Source organism: Bombina bombina, chromosome 1 (assembly GCF_027579735.1).
Source record: "Bombina bombina isolate aBomBom1 chromosome 1, aBomBom1.pri, whole genome shotgun sequence".
Taxonomy (NCBI): Eukaryota; Metazoa; Chordata; class Amphibia; order Anura; family Bombinatoridae; genus Bombina; species Bombina bombina.
The window spans coordinates 1463819447-1463832583 of NC_069499.1; the positions used below are offsets into that span (position 1 = coordinate 1463819447).

General features: G+C 41.1%; 1 protein-coding gene across 1 annotated transcript in view; it reads left to right on the plus strand.

Moving 5' to 3' along the window:
- RNF213 (ring finger protein 213) overlaps positions 1-13137 on the plus strand; it is an 881087-nt gene that overhangs the window by 593680 nt on the left and 274270 nt on the right. Inside the window, exon 23 of the mRNA XM_053706514.1 lies at positions 12049-12242. Within this exon, the coding sequence (XP_053562489.1) occupies positions 12049-12242 (194 nt within the window). The remainder of the gene's footprint in view (positions 1-12048; positions 12243-13137) is intronic.

The following is a 13137-nucleotide window of genomic DNA, read 5'->3' on the forward strand; positions in this document are numbered from 1 at the left end:
TCTCTGAGGTACTGGGTGAAAAAATGTTTTGGGCCTATTTTTTCCACTTGGCAATAGTTTTGGTTTAAATTAGAGCAGTTCACTGATCCCTCTCACTGTTATGTGTGTGGGGGAGGGGCCATTTTTGGCGCTTTTACTACGCATCAAAAAAAACTCAGTCAGAGGTTCATTTTCTTCCTGCATGATCCGGTTCATCTCTACAGAGTTCAGGGATCTCCAAAGCCTTTTTTGAGGGAAGTAATCATTACAGCAGAGCTGTGCTGATTGTAATTGTGATAAAAAACGTTTATTTGTGTATTTTTTTCTGCTGCCTGGGTTAGTTATCATTTGCTGAGGGGAACAATCCTTTGCTAAAACTGTATATTCTGACAAAGATTGATGCTATAACTGTTATAATTTTTTTCTGTGCTTCTTAAAGGCACAGTACGTTTTCATATTATTTGTAAATTACTTTGAAAAGTATTTCCAAGTTGCTAGTTTATTTGCTAGTGTGTTAAACATGTCTGATTCAGAGGAATATCTCTGTGCTATATGTGTTAATGCCAAAGTGGAGCCCAATAGAAATTTATGTACTAAATGTATTGATGCTACTTTAAATAACAGTCAATCTGTACAAATTGAACATATTTCACCAAACAACGAGGGGAGAGTTATGCCGACTAACTCGCCTCACGTGTCAGTACCTGCATCTCCCGCTCGGGAGGTGCGTGATATTGTAGCGCCGAGTACATCTGGGCGGCCATTACAAATCACATTACAAGATATGGCTACTGTTATGACTGAAGTTTTGGCTAAACTACCAGAACTAAGAGGTAAGCGTGATCACTCTGGGGTGAGAACAGAGTGCGCTGATAATGCAAGGGCCATGTCTGATACTGCGTCACAGTTTGCAGAACGTGAAGACGGAGAGCTTCATTCTGTGGGTGACGGTTCTGATCCAAATAAACTGGACTCAGACATTTCAAATTTTAAATTTAAGCTTGAGAACCTCCGTGTGTTACTAGGGGAGGTATTAGCGGCTCTAAATGATTGTAACACAGTTGCAATCCCAGAGAAAATGTGTAGGTTGGATAAATATTTTGCGGTACCGACGAGTACTGACGTTTTTCCTATACCTAAGAGACTTACTGAAATTGTTACTAAGGAGTGGGATAGACCCGGTGTGCCTTTCTCACCCCCTCCTATATTCAGAAAGATGTTTCCAATAGACGCCGCCACACGGGACTTATGGCAAATGGTCCCTAAGGTGGAGGGAGCAGTTTCTACTTTAGCTAAGCGTACCACTATCCCGGTGGAGGATAGCTGTGCTTTTTCAGATCCAATGGATAAAAAATTAGAGGGTTACCTTAAGAAAATGTTTGTTCAACAAGGGTTTATATTGCAACCTCTTGCATGTATTGCGCCTGTCACGGCTGCAGCAGCATTTTGGTTTGAGTCTCTGGAAGAGACACTTGAATCATCCACAATAGATGACATCACACACAAACTTAAATTCCTTAAGTTAGCTAATTCATTTATTTCAGATGCCGTAGTACATTTAACTAAACTTGCGGCTAAAAATTCAGGATTCGCCATTCAGGCACGCAGAGCTCTGTGGCTGAAATCCTGGTCAGCTGATGTTACGTCTAAATCTAAATTGCTTAATATTCCTTTCAAAGGGCAGACCTTATTCGGGCCCGGCTTGAAAGAGATTATTGCTGACATTACAGGAGGTAAAGGTCATGCCCTGCCTCAGGACAAGGCCAAAGCCAAGGCTAGACAGTCCAATTTTCGTTCCTTTCGTAATTTCAAAGCTGGAGCAGCATCAACTTCCTCTGCACCAAAACAGGAAGGAGCTGTTGCTCGCTACAGACAAGGCTGGAAACCTAACCAGTCCTGGAACAGGGGCAAACAGGCCAGAAAACCTGCTGCTGCCCCTAAGACAGCATGAATTGAGGGCCCCCGATCCGGGACCGGATCTAGTGGGGGGCAGACTTTCCCTCTTCACCCAGGCTTGGGCAAGAGATGTTCAGGATCCCTGGGCGTTAGAGATCATATCTCAGGGATACCTTCTGGACTTTAAATCCTCTCCCCCAAGAGGGAGATTTCATCTGTCAAGGTTGTCAACAAACCTAACAAAGAAGGAAGCGTTTCTACGCTGCGTACAAGATCTTTTATTAATGGGAGTGATCCATCCAGTTCCGCGGTTGGAACAAGGACAAGGGTTTTACTCAAATCTGTTTGTAGTTCCCAAGAAAGAGGGAACCTTCAGGCCAATCTTGGATTTAAAGATCCTAAACAAATTTCTAAGAGTTCCATCGTTCAAGATGGAAACTATTCGAACAATTTTGCCCATGATCCAAGAGGGTCAGTACATGACCACAGTGGATTTAAAGGATGCTTACCTTCACATACCGATTCACAGAAATCATTACCGGTATCTAAGGTTTGCCTTTTTAGACAGGCATTACCAGTTTGTAGCTCTTCCATTCGGATTGGCTACGGCTCCAAGAATCTTCACAAAGGTTCTGGGCACTCTTCTGGCGGTACTAAGACCGCGAGGAATTTCAGTAGCTCCGTACCTAGACGACATACTGATACAAGCTTCAAGCTTTCAAACTGCCAAGTCTCATACAGAGATAGTACTGGCATTTCTAAGGTCGCATGGATGGAAGGTGAACGAAGAGAAAAGTTCTCTCTTTCCACTCACAAGAGTTCCCTTCCTGGGGACTCTGATAGATTCTGTAGAAATGAAGATTTACCTGACAGAGGACAGGTTAACAAAACTTCAAAATGCATGCCGTGTCCTTCATTCCATTCAACACCCGTCAGTAGCTCAATGCATGGAGGTAATCGGACTAATGGTAGCAGCAATGGACATAGTTCCTTTTGCACGCCTACATCTCAGACCACTGCAATTGTGCATGCTAAGTCAGTGGAATGGGGATTACTCAGATTTGTCCCCCACTCTAAATCTGAATCAAGAGACCAGAAATTCTCTTCTATGGTGGCTTTATCGGCCACATCTGTCCAGGGGGATGCCATTCAGCAGGCCAGACTGGACAATTGTAACAACAGACGCCAGCCTACTAGGTTGGGGCGCTGTCTGGAATTCTCTGAAGGCTCAGGGACTATGGAATCAGGAGGAGAGTCTCCTTCCAATAAACATTCTGGAATTGAGAGCAGTCCTCAATGCTCTTCTGGCTTGGCCCCAGTTAACAACTCGGGGGTTCATCAGGTTCCAGTCGGACAACATCACGACTGTAGCTTATATCAACCATCAGGGAGGGACAAGAAGCTCCCTAGCAATGATGGAAGTATCGAAGATAATTCGCTGGGCAGAGTCTCACTCTTGCCACCTGTCTGCAATCCACATCCCGGGAGTGGAGAACTGGGAGGCGGATTTCTTAAGTCGTCAGACTTTTCATCCGGGGGAGTGGGAACTTCATCCAGAGGTCTTTGCCCAAATACTTCGACGTTGGGGCAAACCAGAGATAGATCTCATGGCGTCTCGACAGAACGCCAAGCTTCCGCGTTACGGGTCCAGATCCAGGGATCCGGGAGCGGTCCTGATAGATGCCTTGACAGCACCATGGACCTTCAGGATGGCTTATGTGTTTCCACCTTTCCCGATGCTTCCTCGATTGATTGCCAGAATCAAACAGGAGAAAGCATCAGTGATTCTAATAGCGCCTGCATGGCCACGCAGGACTTGGTATGCAGATCTGGTGGACATGTCATTCTGTCCACCTTGGTCGTTACCTCTGAAACAGGACCTTCTGATTCAGGGTCCTTTCAAACATCAAAATCTAACTTCTCTGAAGCTGACTGCTTGGAAATTGAACGCTTGATTTTATCAAAGCGTGGCTTTTCTGAGTCAGTTATTGATACCTTAATACAGGCTAGGAAGCCTGTTACCAGAAAGATTTACCATAAAATATGGCGTAAATACCTATATTGGTGCGAATCCAAAGGTTACTCTTGGAGTAAGGTTAGGATTCCTAGGATATTGTCTTTTCTACAAGAAGGTTTAGAAAAGGGGTTATCCGCTAGTTCCTTAAAGGGACAGATCTCAGCTCTGTCCATTCTGTTACACAAACGTCTGTCAGAAGTTCCAGACGTTCAGGCTTTTTGTCAGGCTTTGGCCAGGATTAAACCTGTGTTTAAAGCTGTGGCTCCACCATGGAGTTTAAACCTTGTTCTTAACGTTTTACAGGGCGTTCCGTTTGAACCCCTTCATTCCATTGATATAAAGTTGTTATCTTGGAAAGTTCTATTTTTAATGGTTATTTCCTCGGCTCGAAGAGTCTCTGAGTTATCAGCCTTACATTGTGATTCTCCTTATTTGATTTTTCACTCGGATAAGGTAGTTCTGCGTACTAAACCTGGGTTCTTACCTAAGGTAGTCACTAACAGGAATATCAATCAGGAGATTGTTGTTCCATCCTTGTGCCCAAATCCTTCTTCAAGGAAGGAACGTCTTTTGCACAATCTGGATGTAGTTCGTGCCCTTAAATTTTATTTACAGGCAACTAAAGATTTTCGACAAACGTCTTCCCTGTTTGTCGTCTACTCTGGTCAGAGGAGAGGTCAAAAAGCTTCTGCTACCTCTCTCTCTTTTTGGCTTCGTAGCATAATTCATTTAGCTTATGAGACTGCTGGACAGCAGCCTCCTGAAAGAATTACAGCTCATTCCACTAGAGCTGTGGCTTCCACTTGGGCCTTTAAGAATGAGGCCTCTGTTGAACAGATTTGCAAGGCTGCAACTTGGTCTTCGCTTCATACTTTTTCCAAATTTTACAAATTTGACACTTTTGCTTCTTCGGAGGCTATTTTTGGGAGAAAGGTTCTTCAGGCAGTGGTTCCTTCTGTATAAAGAGCCTGCCTGTCCCTCCCGTCATCCGTGTACTTTTGCTTTGGTATTGGTATCCCACAAGTAATGATGACCCGTGGACTGATCACACTTAACAGGAGAAAACATAATTTATGCTTACCTGATAAATTCCTTTCTCCTGTAGTGTGATCAGTCCACGGCCCGCCCTGTGTTTTTTTACGGCAGGCAAATACTTTTTAAATTATACTACAGTCACCACTACACCCTTTGGCTTCTCCTTTCTCGTTGGTCCTTGGTCGAATGACTGGAGGTGACGTAGAGGGGAGGAGCTATATAGCAGCTCTGCTGGGTGAATCCTCTTGCACTTCCTGTAGGGGAGCAGTTAATATCCCACAAGTAATGATGACCCGTGGACTGATCACACTACAGGAGAAAGGAATTTATCAGGTAAGCATAAATTATGTTATATATATATATATGCAAAATACAATCAGATATATGTAGAAATATGTATTTATGAATATAACATATTCTGCTATTTGAAAAACATATGTGAAATATTCATATTTTCATGTCTGGTTAGCACACTTGAGAAAATGTGATCGGGTTTGACTTCTATGAGGGAAACATTTTATCGTGCACGCAATATTCTAAGTTTAACGCACCTAAAAAGCTTAATCGAGCTTGTAATCTGGCGCTTAATGTGAAGGCATGCTAGTTTTACCATATAGATTAACGTTAGTGATATTCTGTACATTGTGAGGCACCTACTTCCCCATACCAAGTAAGTGAATAAACCTTTAGAGTAGTCATAATAGTGCATCAGTAAATTTGAGTTGAAGGTATTTAAAATTATTCTTGTTTTATGATGGACGTTTCTAAAGAAACAAATTTTATTCACTTGGGGCATTCTACTTTTTCTTATTCCATGAGGAATTTCTTAAAGGGATACTAATTCCAAATTTTTCCTTTACTGATTTAGATAGAGCAAACAATTTTAAGCAACTTTCTAATTTACTCCTATTATCAATGTTTCTTCATTCTCTTACTATTTCTTTTACAAAGATATGACGAGTCCACGGATTTCATCCTTACATGTGGGGATATTAACCTCCTGCTAACAGGAAGTGGCAAAGAGCACCACAGCAGAGCTGTATATATAGCCTCTCCCTTCCCCTCCACCCTCAGTCATTCTCTTTGCCTGTGTTATACTAGGAAGAGGTGAAGTGAGGTGTTAGTTTTAGTTTCTTCAATCAAGAAGTTTTTTATTTTCAAATGGTACCGGTGTGTACTATTTTCCTCAGGGGGAAATGGAAGAAGTTTTCTGCCCTGAGGTTGATGATCTTAGCAGACGTAACTAAGATCCACATTGGTTCCCACAGATTGTTGAAGGTAGTGTAAGAAATCTTCAGAGTAGAGAACAGCTGCATGCTATAAGCATTGAGGTATGTTCAGTCTTTTTTTCTGAGGAGACCTGTTATATCAGAATGGCTGACATTTTCCTTTGCTATAAAAGGGGTTAAAGTGGACCTGGTTTTAAAGGAAAAATGTGTTACTTTAAATCCTTTATTTTAACGTTTTTTGTGTGACATATTGGGTGTTTGTTATTGACACTGGGAGAGGCAGCTTGTTATTTTATTTGTATTAAGGGCTGCAGCATTGAGTTTGTGCATCATTATGAGTTTGTTTTTTGGGACCACTTGGTTTTTTGTTCTAACCGCTTCCTATGCGGTATTTTGGATTTGTTTGTGATCGCCCTTAATGGGCGGGGCCTATTTTTCGCGCGCTCCGACGCGCAGTACATTTTGGCTCATTAGGCATCAGGCATTCCGGTTAGGCCTAAACTTATGCTCTGATAACTGGATTGTGGTAGAGTTATTTTCAAGTACTTTAAGGGCAGGTAGGCGCAGGGGTAATTTTTTTGAATAAATTGTATTTTTTCACTATAAATGTCCTGATAAGGTTATTTTTTGCCTATTGCTATTAGGTGCAATAATTTTTGGGCACATTAAATATGTGTTGCTAATCAGATTTAGTTATTTAGCTTTTTTAGCAGTTTTGGAAAAATTGTATGTTTTTTTATTTTTTAAAGGCGCAGTACATTTTTTTGAAAAATTGTTCAAAGTGTTTAACATCTTTTAAGATATTGTTAGTCTATTCAACATGTCTGCCATTATGGAACCCCCACTTACATTGTGTACCTCTTGTACTGAAAGGGCCTTACAATGTAAGAAGCATATTTTAAGTAATAAAAGTATGCCTAAGGATGACTCTCAGTCTGAAGGGAATCAGGATATGCCATCTAATTCTCCCCAAGTGTCACAACCTTTAACACCCACACAAGCAACGCCAAGTACTTCTAGTGCGTCTAATGCTTTTACTCTGCAGGAAATGGCTTCAGTTATTTCAACTACTCTTACAGAGGTATTATCCAAATTACCAGTGTTACAGGGTAAACGCAGTAGGTCAGGTATTAATGTAAATACTGAATCCTCTGATGCTTTATTAGCTTTTTCCGATGTTCCCTCACAGTGTTCTGAGTTGGGGGTTAGGGAATTGCTGTCTGAGGGTGAACTTTCAGACCCAGGAAATTATATTACCTCAGACAGATTCGAACGTTATGTCATTTAAATTTAAGCTTGAACACCTACGTCTGTTACTTAGGGAGGTTTTAGCGACTCTGAATGATTGTGAACCTATTATAATACCACCAGAGAAATTGTGTAAGATGGACAAATATTTAGAGGTATCTACTTACACTGATGTTTTTCCAGTTCCTAAAAGAATTTCGGAAATTGTTAAAAAGGAATGGGATAGACCAGGCATACCGTTCTCTCCTCCTCCTACTTTTAAGAAAATGTTTCCCATATCTGACACCATTCGGGACTTGTGGCAAATGGTCCCTAAGGTGGAGGGAGCTATATCTACTTTGGCTAAGCATACAACTATACCTATTGAGGATAGTTGTGCTTTCAAAGACCCTACGGATAAAAAATTAGAGGGTCTTTTAAAGAAATTATTTATTCATCAAGGTTTTCTTTTACAAACTACGGCTTGCATTGTTCCATTAACTACTGCAGCAGCTTTTTGGTTCAAAGCTCTAGAAGAGTTTCTGAAGGTTGAGACTCCATTAGATGATATTTTGGATAGAATAAAGGCTCTTAAGCTAGCTAATTCTTTTATAACTGATGCTGCTTTTCAAATTGCAAAATTAGCAGCAAAAAATTGCAGGTTTTGCCATTCTGGCACGTAGAGCGTTATGGCTCAAATCTTGGTCTGCTGATGTGTCAACAAAATCTAAGCTTTTGGCTATTCCTTTTAAAGGTAAGACCCTATTTGGGCCTGAATTGAAGGAGATCATTTCTGACATTACTGGAGGTAAAGGTCATACCCTACCTCAGGATAATTCTGTTAAAATGAGGGGTAAACAGAATAATTTTTGTTCCTTTCGAAACTATAAAGGAGGACCCTCTGCTTCTTCTTCCTCCACAATGCAGGAAGGGAATTTTGCTCAATCTAAGTCATTCTGGATACCCAACCAGATTTGGAATAAAGGTAAACAATCCAAGAAGCCCGCTGCTGCTTCCAAGACAGCATGAAGGGGTGGCCCTCGATCCGGGACCGGATCTGGTAGGGGGCAGACTTTCTCTCTTTGCTCAGGCTTGGGCAAGAGATGTTCAGGACTCCTGGGCACTGGAAATAGTGTCCCACGGGTAACAACTAGAATTTAAGGATTTTCTCCCAAGGGGGAGATTTCATCTTTCACGATTATCTGTAGACCAGATAAAGAGAGAGGTGTTCTTATGCTGTGTAAAAGACCTCTATACTATGGGAGTAATTTGTCCTGTTCCAAAGCTGGAACAGGGACAGGGGTTTTACTCAAATCTTTTTGTAGTTCCCAAAAAAGAAGGAACTTTCAGACCCATTTTAGATCTCAAGTGTCTAAACAAATTTCTCAGAGTCCCATCGTTCAAAATGAAGACTATACGAACAATCTTACCAATGATTCAGGAGGGTCAATATATGACTATCGTGGACTTGAAGGATGCATACCTTCATATCCCTATTCACAAGGATCATCATCGGTTCTTAAGGTTTGCCTTCCTGGACAAACACTATCAGTTCGTGGCTCTTCCTTTCGGTCTTGCCACGGCACCCAGAATTTTCACAAAAATTCTAAGGTCTCTTTTAGCGGTTCTCAGACCGCGGGGCATAGCAGTAGCGCCTTATCTGGACGACATTGTGATTCAGGCGTCGAATTATCAATTGACAAAATCTCACACGGACATAGTATTGTCTTTCCTGAGATCTCACGGTTGGAAAGTGAACATAGAAAAGAGTTCATTAGTTCCACAGACAAGGGTTCCATTCTTGGGGACTCTTATAGACTCGGTAGACATGAAAAATTTCCTGACAGAGGTCAGAAAGACAAAGATTCTGAATACTTGCCGAGCACTTCAGTCCATTCATCGGCCATCAGTGGCTTAGTGCATGGAAGTCATTGGATTAATGGTAGCGGCAATGGATATAATCCCGCTTTCATCTCAGACCACTGCAGCTGTGCATGCTGGGTCAGTGGAATGGGGATTATGCGAATTTATCTCCTCAGATAAATCTGGATCGAGAGACCAGAGACTTTCTTCTTTGGTGGTTGTCGCCGGATCATCTGTCTCAGGGGACTTGTTTCCGCAGACCCTCGTGGGTGATAGTGACAACGGATGCCAGCCTTTTGGGCTGGGGTGCAGTCTGGAACTCCCTGAAGGCTCAGGGTGTTTGGACTCAGGTGGAGTCTCTACTTCCAATCAATATTCTGGAACTGAGAGCAATATTCAATGCGCTTCTGGCATGGCCTCAGTTGACTTCGGCAAAATTCATCAGGTTCCAGTCGGACAACATCACGACTGTGGCATATATCAATCATCAGGGGGGAACAAAGAGTTCCTTAGCGATGATAGAAGTATCCAAGATAATCCGATGGGCGGAGACCCACTCTTGTTATCTGTCGGCAATCTACATCCCAGGAGTAGAAAATTGGTAAGCAGATTTTCTAAGTCGTCAGACTTTTCATCCGGGGGAGTGGGAACTCCATCCGGAGGTATTTGCCTCACTGATTCTCAGATGGGGCAGACCAGAGTTGGATCTAATGGCGTCTCGACAGAATGCCAAGCTCCCGAGATACGGATCCAGGTCAAGGGATCCACAGGCCGAACTGATAGATGCCCTGGCAGTGCCTTGGAAGTTCAGCCTAGCTTATGTGTTTCCACCATTTCCTCTCCTTCCACGCGTGATTGCTCGAATCAAACAGGAGAGAGCTTCAGTAATCCTGCCACGCAGGACTTGGTATGCGGATCTAGTGGACATGTCCTCTCTGCCACCGTGGAAACTTCCTTTAAGACAGGACCTTCTGATTCAAGGTCCTTTCCAACATCCAAATCTAATTTCTCTGCAGCTGACTACTTGAAGATTGAACGCTTGATTTTATCGAAGCGAGGATTCTCTGATTCGGTCATTGATACTTTGATACAGGCTCAAAAGCCTGTCACTAGAAAAATCTATCATAAGATATGGCGTAAATATCTTTATTGGTGTGAATCCAAGGGTTATTCATGGAGTAAAACTAAGATTCCTAGGATTCTGTCTTTTCTCCAAGAAGGATTGGAAAAAGGGTTATCAGCAAGTTCTTTAAAGGGACAGATTTCTGCTTTGTCAATTTTGCTTCACAAACGTTTGGCAAATGTGCCGGATGTTCAGTCTTTTTGTCAGGCTTTAACTAGAATTAAGCCTGTATTTAGACCTATTACTCCTCCCTGGAGTTTGAATTTAGTTCTTAGAGTTCTTCAGGGGGTTCCGTTTGAACCCATGCATTCCATAGATATTAAATTGTTATTTTGGAAAGTTCTGTTTTTAGTTGCTATTTCTTCTGCTCGAAGAGTTTCTGAGCTTTCAGCGTTACAATGTGATTCGCCTTATCTTATATTTCATTCTGATAAGGTGGTTTTACGTACTAAACCTGGATTTCTTCCTAAGGTTGTTTCAAATAAGAACATTAATCAAGAAATTGTTGTTCCTTCATTGTGTCCTAATCCTTCTTCCAAGAAGGAGCGTCTGTTACATAATCTGGACGTGGTCCGTGCCTTGAAGTTTTACTTACAGGCAAGCAACCAAGGACTTCCGTCTATCATCTTCATTATTCATTGTTTATTCTGGAAAGCGTAGGGGTCAGAAAGCTACGACTACCTCTCTTTCTTTTTGGCTGAGAAATATAATCCACCTGGCATATGAGACTGCTGGACAGCAGCCTCCTGAAAGAATTACGGCTCATTCTTCTAGGGCTGTGGCTTCCACATGGGCTTTTAAAAACGATGCTTCTGTTGAACAGATTTGTAAGGCTGCGACTTGGTTGTCCCTTCATACTTTTTCCAAATTTTCCAAATTTGATACTTTTGCTTCTTCTGAGGCTATTTTTGGGAGAAAGGTTCTTCAAGCAGTGGTGCCTTCTGTTTAGGTTCCTGTCTTGTCCCTCCCTTTCATCCGTGTCCTTTTGCTTTGGTATTAGTATCCCACAAGTAAGGATGAAATCTGTGGACTCGTCATATCTTTGTAAAAGAAAAGTAAATTTAAGCTTACCTGATAAATAATTTATTTTACGATATGACGAGTCCACGGCCCACACCCTGTTCTTTTTAAGACAAATTTATTTATTTTTGATAAACTTCTGTCACCTCTGCACCTTTTAGCCTTTCCTTTTCTCTTCCTATACCTTAGGCCAAATGACTGAGGGTGGAGGGGAAGGGAGGGGCTATATATACAGCTCTGCTGTGGTGCTCTTTGCCACTTCCTGTTAGCAGGAGGTTAATATCCCACAAGTAAGGATGAAATCCTTGGACTTGTCATATCGTAAAAGAAATTAATTTATCAGGTAAGCATAAATTTACTTTTTTATTTTAAAAGCAGGAATGTAAAGCTTAGGAGCTGGTCCATTTTTGGTCTAAAATGTAGCCATCAATAAGCAAGCGCTATCCAAGGTAGCAAGATAAAAAAGAAAAAAATGATAATAGGAGTAAATTAGAAAGTTGATTAAAATGGCATGCTCTATCTGAATCATGAAAGAAAAAAAAATGGCTTTAGTATCCCTTTAAGTATTCTCTTGTTAGGTGGAAACCACATTTGTCTAGTTTTTTTAATTTGGTACAAGATATTTTTTTATATGAAACTGTTTGTTAAATTTATTCTAGGAAAATCTCTTTATGTGAAAAGACTTCATCAAAAACTAATGGCAAAATTGCCAAGAGAAAAGCCTCTTCTCAAGACCATCCGTTTGATTAAGCCTCAGGTGGATGAAAAAAAAGTTCTGCAAATGCTTGTGCCATTTTTTAGCAGTGAATATAAAAACAAACCTATCATATTTCACATTGACATTACATCATCGGTAAGTTTAAATGCAGCTAATTTAAAGGTTGTAAACTACTAACTATTTTTTTTAGCTCTTGATTAAAATGTTTAACATTAAAGTGATGGTAAATCCTAGTGTTTCAAAGACACTAGGATTTACCATCACTAAAAATAAAAAAGTGTGCTAAACTTTACTCTTTCTGTGCCGTGTCCTCCTCGCTAAACTCAGCCGCTCTAGCCACCCACAGCACAGGACTCTAAGGTGATTTTTCTACCTCCAAACTAATAGCCATTCTATAGAACAGTGCCATATGGCTAGCACGGCTATTGGTTTAAAGGCGAAAACGTCACCTCATTGAAAAAAGAGCGCTGTGCCGTGGGTGTCCGAAGCCATTAAAGGGACATTATGCACCAATTTTCATATAACTGCATGTAATAGACACTACTATAAATAATAATATGCACAGATACTGATCGAAAAATCCAGTATAAAACCTTTTAAAAACTTACTTGGAAGCTCCCAGTTTAGCATTGTTGATGAGGTAGTCTGGGACACCCACTGAAAGGGGCTGGGTAAATTAAAAAGAGCAGACACTCCCCCCTTCCCTGCATGTGAAAAGACAGATTACATAAACAGGAGCCTGCAGGAGTCTGTAAACTCGTGTATACATCTGACACTGTGGGGCTTGGTTAGGAGTCTAAAAATCAGCACAATGTTCTTAAAAAATAAGCAAAACTATACATTTTTATAAAAATACTACGAGATGGGCTATATAAATGGATCATCTACAAAATATTTATGCAAAGAAAATCTAGTGTACAATGTCCCTTTTAAGTTCAGTGAGGAGGCCGGGCACAGAAAATGTAAGTTTAGCACACTTTTTTATAAAGTAATGACTGAAAGTCCAATTTATTTCTAGCAATGGTAAATC